This window comes from Neocloeon triangulifer, unplaced genomic scaffold (genome assembly GCF_031216515.1).
Source record: "Neocloeon triangulifer isolate White Clay Creek 2 clone unplaced genomic scaffold, ASM3121651v1 ptg000008l, whole genome shotgun sequence".
Classification (NCBI taxonomy): Eukaryota; Metazoa; Arthropoda; class Insecta; order Ephemeroptera; family Baetidae; genus Neocloeon; species Neocloeon triangulifer.
Genome location: NW_026775550.1, coordinates 4,074,818 through 4,083,473, shown reverse-complemented (window position 1 = coordinate 4,083,473; position 8,656 = coordinate 4,074,818). Strand labels below are relative to the sequence as shown.

The 8,656-nt window shown below is 38.9% G+C and overlaps 1 protein-coding gene and 1 long non-coding RNA gene across 3 annotated transcripts in view; one reads left to right on the top strand and one right to left on the bottom strand.

Annotated features, from left to right (window-relative positions):
• The first annotated feature begins 767 nt into the window (after positions 1–767).
• LOC132194694 (uncharacterized) lies at positions 768–3,317 on the top strand. 2 transcript variants are annotated; one of them, XR_009441566.1, is made up of 6 exons: positions 768–1,415; positions 2,236–2,436; positions 2,495–2,543; positions 2,674–2,870; positions 3,081–3,151; positions 3,208–3,317. It is a non-coding gene; the product is annotated as an uncharacterized LOC132194694 (long non-coding RNA). The 2 variants fall into 2 exon arrangements; XR_009441565.1 differs by having other exon boundaries at positions 2,674–2,874.
• Positions 1,403–8,656, bottom strand: part of LOC132194692 (uncharacterized) — a 40,641-nt gene continuing 33,387 nt past the window's right edge. Inside the window, exons 9-20 of the mRNA XM_059616136.1 lie at positions 5,758–5,915; positions 5,512–5,651; positions 5,256–5,457; positions 5,039–5,192; positions 4,419–4,750; positions 3,427–3,531; positions 3,282–3,348; positions 3,004–3,161; positions 2,729–2,868; positions 2,479–2,676; positions 2,259–2,421; positions 1,403–1,889 (exon numbers count right to left, since the gene is read on the bottom strand). Coding sequence (XP_059472119.1) covers positions 5,890–5,915 — 26 coding nt within the window. The 3' untranslated portion in view covers positions 1,403–1,889; positions 2,259–2,421; positions 2,479–2,676; ... (7 more) ...; positions 5,512–5,651; positions 5,758–5,889. The remainder of the gene's footprint in view (positions 1,890–2,258; positions 2,422–2,478; positions 2,677–2,728; positions 2,869–3,003; positions 3,162–3,281; positions 3,349–3,426; positions 3,532–4,418; positions 4,751–5,038; positions 5,193–5,255; positions 5,458–5,511; positions 5,652–5,757; positions 5,916–8,656) is intronic.

The following is an 8,656-nucleotide window of genomic DNA, read 5'->3' as shown; positions in this document are numbered from 1 at the left end:
ACAGTAAAAAATTGCTCTAATTGTTGTGATGCTCGCACCTTCTGGGATGGTAGTTGAAATGAGCGAGAAAAAGTGCGTGTGCCAAAAAGATAAATTGGTAAATTGGAGATTCTTGGTGAAAAAAGCAATCACAAGTGATTTTGTGAGGAGAAATATTAGAAGGAAAAATACTCTCTCTTCACTTTTACCTCGTTTAAAATGCATTTTAACATTCGCTTCTGCATCAAATTTCAGCTTTGTTGTAAATATCTTTTATGAACCAAGAAACAAAGCTCTTAATGAAGTGTAAATTCACCAGGCATAAATAGTTGAAAAGTTTCCCATCATAAATAATAATTTTATTATATTGGTAGTATTTAACTATCACAGTATAAAGCGAGGAAAAAATAAAGAAAATTGTTACAAAAAATGTGTTTTTCTTTGCCATATCCCATGTAAATCCTAGTAATATTTATTCTTCACGGACAATAATTAATACAAATTAGTAATTGTTTAAATTGGAAAAGGGAATTAAAGGTTTTAGCCCGACATCAAAAAAGACTCGGCCGCCGTGGTAAACTTTCCGGACATAATTAGATGAATTATAAAAAATATGCTATTGCTGTCTTCAAAATTCTGGGTCATAAAGCCTTAGAAGTAAATTCAAAAAGATTGAATTCAAAACATTTGCGTACTACTGGGGTGCAAAGTGCACCCTTCTTAAAACTTCAGTTTCAAAGTTTTTAATTCTGGATAATTATTTAAAATATTTCTTTTAATTTAGATTTGCCTGGTTTTTGTGCCTACGTCCTGAAGGCTCTCTGGCAGGCTGTCACCCTGTTGCTGGCCCTCATCTGGGTGCGACTGAGTGAAGGTCGATGCTCCCACCTACTGATGCAGAACCCTCCGTCGGTGCCAACTCTCGGGGTGTGCTGGATCTTCTGCCGAATTGTCAACCCCAAGTGTCGATTCATCATCGACTGGCACAACTACGGATACTCAGCAGTCATAGCAGCTGCGCCTCTTTCCAATAATAAGACATTATATAAATTAAATAGTAAAAAGATGCACGAGAAAAGCCAAGATCCTGACTCGTACCCATTCTTGGTCTGCGTCATCACAGGCAAAGGGCCTCTTAACAAATTAGTAAAATACCAAAGGTCACATAATATAAATAAACTATTTTTAGAAAATTTTGTGGAAATTTTCGATGACCATCCCAAACAATGAACCCCTTCGCCCAGGATTGCCAATGCCAAGCCAATTCCTTCTGTTGCACCCGCCTGCAACTGCAGTGGCGAGGCGAGTGTGTTCGCGGTTTGCTTTGCATTGCGAGAGCGCAGAAGAGAACGAGAGAAGCAGGAGCAGCGAAGGAGCCTTCAGGACAACGTGGAGTATGAAAGCAAGAACCAAATTTGCTTACAACCAACAGAAAGGTGGGTCAAATTTATTTAAATGTTTCCATAGAAAGTAATGTGGCAATTAAGCTGATTTTCCATGCTAAATCTTGTGCACTGTCTAGAAACTCTTTTAGGACCACAACCCTGGTCATATACCTTTTAACATTAAATAAAGACATATTATTTGAGCTTATAGTACTATTGGGACTAAAATTACACTCTGTTAAGGCATACGAACGTAGAAACTGTAAATGGGGAATCGATCTGCAGTCTCTTCTTCAATGCCCACTGGTGGGCCAGTGGTTCATCCGTCACTGTGCGCTTCCCAATCTCCGTTGGTCCCATTCTTGGTGATGTAGACGTGGGAGCCCCATGGTTGGCCTTCGTGCTGCAATTTGCTTTGTGGCGACAGAGGCTGATTTGCATCACTCAAATCTAGGTTGCTCGGAATGGTCAGATTTCTGATGTCGATTGGGTTGAGCAAAGCAGGCTGGATGTTAGGTCTGCGTGCTGCAATGAGAAAAGCAAGTTTTAGTTATGCTCGGCGATCTAGTTATTATTTGTCCTTTATGACTCAATACTGCAGTTGAGGGTGTTTTGTTTTGATGAAGAATAAATTAAATAAGGATTTGTCAAGAATCAAAGAGAGAGTTGGATGAGAAGTGATTTTGTGAAGAGCAAATAAACTTATCATATTAGCATAATTTCTTCTCTACCCTCGATAACTTTTACAAATCATTAGTCCTCATTTAATAACTGCTCCACCAGTGGGAGAGAGGCAGTGACAGTTTGAGTTGAATTAAAATATTAAACGAAATTAAATTAATTTTCTATTTTTTTCTTCAACGACTTTCAGAGATTATTCAAAACTTTTCTCACCACCAATGAATCCAACCAGATTGTACTTTGACTCATTTCGAAGCAACAGAGTCTCTGGAATGTCACCATCAGCAATGGCTCCTACCAGGTTTTTGCCCTCACTGAATGTCACGACAAGCATCTCGGGAGTGGCAACCATTTGTAACATAAGATTTCCATCGCACTGAAAAAACAATTTGTAGGTAGTTAATTATTCAAAAATTGAAAAACTAAATTTTACATTTTCTTGCGGGCAGAGGTCCTGGGCAGCCATGTTGTCAACATCGGATAAACGACGAACCTCTGGTAAGGTCAAAAATGGTTTTTCTTGACATCTAGTCACAACTTCATAGGGGCACCTGGTGCAATGTAGTCTTCGAACGAGAATAATTTGCAGGTTGATGTCAACCTATCCAAATTATCTATCTGGTTGCAGTCGCTGCGGAAATGGACAACATTAAGAGAGCAAAGCACAAACCAAAGTAACTTACGATAGGGTCATTGCTGCTATTTGGAAAAGGCGCTCTCCCTCCTGCGTTAGAGATCCATTGCAGGATATTATCGACACAAACAGCTGGCGAAGGGCAGGGATTTTGCAACGGGAGATAATCAACGAGCATGCCTCAACCAGCTGTGTGTATGAAAGAAGTTACCATATATATTAATCCACAATGTTGAGCATACTTAATAATAATATATATATCAAATTTGAGTTTGGTGCTTAAGTATGGTAGTCTGTAGTAAAAGTTAAAACGTTAAAACTCACATTTTTCCTGGAAAAATCCATGAGCAGATGAAGAAAAGAAGTAAGCGCTCCTTGATCTTTCATTTTCAACATTTCAGTTGGCTGACGGATGCTTTCCAAAGATGGAATTTTATTACGGAACCTTGTCCGAACGACAAGGGAATCCTCGGTAAGAACCGCTAAAATAAATAAATAATTCATATAATTTACTGAGTCGTATAATAGACAAGAACTTTCTCTAGAGAAATACCAAAAAGAATATATCCTGAAGATATAAATAGGTAGAAGAAAATACGTACGAGTCAAGTCGACGTCCCTTGTCTCAAGCAGCTGGAATAGCTGGATGTGTGGAGTAAAGACAACTAACTATATGGGGTAAGACGAAAATAATGTAAGAGACGGGCCCCATGTGGAGTGTTTCGTAAAATTCATATTAAAACATACCAGGCAGGCCAGGCAAAATTTGGATGTCAGTTCGCACACAACGACACACCTGCCAAAGAAAGTGGTTGACATGTTCCGTTGTGGACTCCCAGTTTTGGTATTCGACTTGAAATGGAAGGTCACAATAGAATGATAAAAAAAAATTTAACACATCCAAAAATTTATATATTTTCAATTTTGAAACTGAAGTTAATTTATTTAAATATTCTCCATTTGATTAAACAGTCACGAGTCATTAATACAGCAAAAAACTTAAACAGTCAAACTTAAAAAAATTCATCTTTGCAGCTTGGGAGAACTTGTGCAAGGTGTTTCCGGATTTGTCCGAATAAGCAAAACAACTGCTCGACTGGCTGATTGGATATTTCAGTGACCTGAAGCAGCAGCAGCTGCAGAAATCATTCAGAGATAATACATATCAAAAAGTGGGCACAACTGCGCTCGGACCAAAACTGGAAAAATTAGGCTGCTCCAATTTTTACTTACGACGATTAATTTTCGCATGGATATAGTTGCTGGGATTTTGACAAATGTTGTTATTGTATTTTCACAATATACAGAAAAATGAAGAATTAAATATTTCATTTGTCTCGAAACAATTAAGATGAAGAAATAAATTATGGGCGGAGAAAATTGTTAAAATGCATGTGAGAGGATTGACGGTCACCTAGACCAGCAGCTTTTCAATCTGAAGCTGGAATCATGGAATCAGTAGAAGAGGCAACAAACAAAATTCTCCTCATTCATGCATAGTATTTTCCTCTAAACGCGCCTCCATGAAAAGAAATTGTATCTCGCGGACAAAGAAATAAAAATGGAGAAACTTTCGCATCTAACGGGGTGCTGCGGAAAACTAGAACGTCAAGTTTGTTCACATAAGGTCTGCACGTTACTTGGGTGGTGCCATCTGCACCACTAATAAAGGGCACAGGCCGACAAGACTTCGTCTTGGTCTGACCCTAAAAAACAATAATAAAAAGCAAAAAGAATACCACGTATCAACAATGAGCTGCAGTTCTTCAGTCTTCACGAGCCACCTCGGTGAACACCAGATACGTGACGACCCAATTAGGGAACTCCTCCCTGGGAACTGCCTGTGGGGGTCCATGGGTCTTGTCATCGCTATGCATAAGCCAACCCACATTTGGTGCACCATCTTGATATGGAGAGAGGAACGATTGCCTTGACGGTTGTCCGTTTTCATGCTCAGCTTCGACTTGGGGAACTTCGACTTGGTTCTGATCGCGCAGCTGCGGCTCTTCATATGTTCTTGTCTCAACAAGACTGACAGGTCCAGCAGGTTGCTGCAGTTCTGTTCCCCTGACTGAAAATGAGAAAAACAAAATTATAGGCATTATAGCTGTCATTTAACAATGAAATAAAAAATTATTTGTAATTAATTAAACAATTTTTTTTGCCCAAACAAAGGGATCATATGCGGATTTTCATTTTATTTGAGTTAAAAGTCAAAAGAAATCAAGTAAGGTTATATTGAAAAAAAGGAATTGAACTCATTGCAGTATGTGCCTGCGCTTTATGTTGTAAGGTAAAGCTTACATTTAGATTTAGTCTCCAAAAATTTTCTTAGAAAGTGATATAAATCTTTATTTACCGAGTGCTCCCTGCTGCCTGCAGTTTGTATTTGCGCCCGTCTCGCAGAACCACCGAGGCAGTCAGATCGTGGATCAAACTCTGAAGGGTGGTGTTGTCCTCGAAAATCACAGTAAAGACTTCCGGCGCCATGAGGAGGAACACATCAAGCTTCCCTTTACACAGAAAATCACCAAGAGTTATCAAAAATCCTAAAACCAAGTCTCATCACCACTTACATCCAAATCAGGGCAACGCTGTCTATCCATCAAGCTCTTTTCAGCAAGGTGAAATAACTTCTTCCAGAGAAGATTCGCATTTTCATTGCGAATCGGTGCGTATTCTTCGCAAATATCGCATTTATACTGTCTAAAAAGACAAGTCTGGAGGTTGACATCGAAGCTGACAATCTTGATCACTGGGTCGATGAATTGGTTTTCTCTAGAAAAATAAAATATAAGATACAAAATCTTCAAGCACAATATATAAACCAACCGAAGCGTGAGGATGCACATTTCATACAACCGCTCAACCGCATCAGAGAGTATTCCCTGTCCAAACATCAACTCTTCAAAGAAGGCTCGTACGATCGGAACAGTGCAACGGCTTACAAAGAGGGAGCCGATCGCGCGCCTCTGCATACAAAAGAGTTACAAGACAAATTTTTTTTTAAATTTGTAGACAAGTAAAAATTATTAAGTAAAAATCATCTGGGAACATAGAAAAATATAAAATTCTCACGTTCGGGTCCCTCGCAAGCTCCATGAACAAGTGAGCAACAGCCGTGAAAGGGCCGTTGTCTTTGCGTTTCATTTCTTCGGAGGGGCTGCGGACGAGAGCCTTGGATGGGATTTTCTTGCGAAGTCTGAGACGCTACTCGTGCGTCTCCTCGGTAAGAACTAAAATATACAAAATAAATAGATTCAAGTGTACACTGCATATAAAAAATAATTTAGTAACTCCTCAACAACTGATAAAAATTAAAAGCTTAGCAATTCACTTTTGAGAAACCTGTATTAGATTAAATTAATTTTGAGGTGAGGCGCTCGAAGAGAACAGACATGCACTGCTTGAGCTCCCCACCAAAGCACTACTTCTGCCTTCTTAGAGGGTATTGCACAGTATAACCCTGAAGAAGTGGAATGCGGTGGCGATGTGGAGCTGGGATGTCGAGTGCGACACCTGTGCCATTTGCAGGATACAGGTCATGGGTGAGTGGCAGAATTTCAGCATCTCAATTTGTGTTTCTGATCTTGAACCTTCTTTCGCCGCAAAATAAAACAAAATTCTTACTAAAACGGACTAAAACATTGACGATTTCTTGAGAAATTATATTTTGCTCGTTACGTGAGTTTATAAAGAATAAGAAATTTAATTAAGACCAAATCTATATAATTCAGCCGATTCCTCAGTCGATTGCGGAGCCTTGCGGGCCCCGGCTGGGAAACGCCCAAAGGGCTGAGTTTATTTTGGGGTCATTTAAACAAAAACAAAAATAGTCGGAATTTTGACCCATAAAAAAAAAAATAAAATTAGCCTCGATACGATCTGGGCAATAGCATATACATGCCTAAGATTGTGGCAGCGGCGCCCTGCGTAATGCGTGAGGAAGGTCGCGAAGGCGATCCGCTAAAAAAATGCGCGACCGTGGATTGCGTTTCTCTAGCGCATGAAAATGCATAAAAAATCCTTGCATGCACATTAAGTGCCAATGCCAGCTCGAGAAGCTGGATATGAAGCATATGTGCTGTTACATCGCCGACCGGAGCGTTCACATTCTCGGAATACGCGCCAGTCGTGCAAGCAAAAATGATCGAGACTGCCATGAGTAAAAACTTCAACAGCTACATTGGCCAGCTCATGGATAAAATGGACCAGAATCATTCAGAGCTTGTCAAAATTGCCGCTGAACAAAATGAAGAAATAAAAAAAACTCGGAAAAAGTGACGAGAAAAATAAAGCACACAAAATTCATTACAGCGATGTGTACAAATTCCTGCCACGAATTAATTGGACAGAATTATTGAACACACATGACCCTTTCGCTGCAATAGCCGAAATACTGCAGGAGGTCAAAAGAGCGAATGTAGAGAGAAAACACGCACACACTGCAAATAGTGCAAGGCACTCCAAAGAATGGCTCACCGACGAAATAAAACTCCTCACAGAGACACGCGATAAATATTTCTTGCGATGCAAAAGAAACAAAAGTAATAAAAAATACAGAAAAGAGTACGTGAAAATTAGAAACCTGACCAATATTAAAATTAAGCAAGCAAAAAGCTTTTTCTATAAAAAAATTGTTAAATGATAGTGCAGGTGACTCGAAAAAGACGTGGCAAACGTTAAATGAAATTCTTGGCAGGTCAGTCACAAAAATTGACGATAATATTTTACGATATATGCCTCCCACACTCTCAATGAGTAATATCCTGGAAAAATTTGGTTAACAATTTTCAACAAATGTGCAAAATCTGCGCCACTTCTGTGATTTCACAGCTGTTAAAAATCAAAACAATGAAAAAAGTGAGCAACAATCGTTGCGTATGCCTCTGTGTAATGCAGCAGTTATTGAGTTCATAATTGAAAAACTCAACAAAAATAAAGGACCCGGTCTTGATAAAGTTGAAGTGAAAGACGTAAAAGTGGCCGGAAAAAACTTTGCACTAGCCCTTAGTAAAATGATAAACAGCTGCATTGTAAACGGAATTTATCCTAGATGCTTGAAAACTGCGATAGGGCGGCCCATTTACAAAGGAGCAGCTCACAAAGACCCTGCGAACTACCGCCCAATGGCTATTCTGAGTGTGCTGGACAAAATACTCGAAAAATATATTGATATACATTTGAATGCTTAATTAAAAAAAAAACACAAGATCATAGATGCGAGGTAATTTGCCTATCAGAAAGGCAAAGGAGTTAATGAACTGTTTGGAGACCTCTCTGATTATGTAAATAATAATCTAAGCAATAAAGAACATACTCTTGCCCTCTTTTATTGATTACAGCAAAGCATTTGAAATACTCGATCACGACATACTTTTCCACAGAAACTTGAGAAGATTGGAATAAAGAGGACCTATGCTGAAACTTTTTGAAAGACAGAAAGTTCTGTGTGCAAATTGATAAACAAAACAGTGCAGTTTTAAAATCAGGTGTCCCTCAGGGCTCAATTTTAGGCCCGAAACTATTCATAATTTATATCAACGATAGGCAAAAATTTTCATCTTTCCGGACGATATTTTAATTTTATGCCACCACAAAATTTATATTGAATGCCAGTGTATGCTGCAGTATAAATTTGACTCATTGAACGAGTGGGCTCACGGTAATAAATTGATGATAAACATGAAGGAAACGGTCGGCATGCATTATTGTCAAAAACTGCAAAGGCCAGACGAGCCTCCTCAAATTACGGCGCACATTGATGATTGTATGCTCAATTGTTGCGTTGGCTGCCAGTGTGGAAAAATAAAGTTTTCAAAAACAACAAAATACCTCGGAGTGATACTAGATGAGGATTTTAATTTTTCAGCGCACATAAAAATTAAAGACCGACTTATGCAGATAGTTCAAGATGCGGAATAGCATCAGTAATTAATTGCAATAGAAAAATTTAATACACCAAAATAAAAAATGC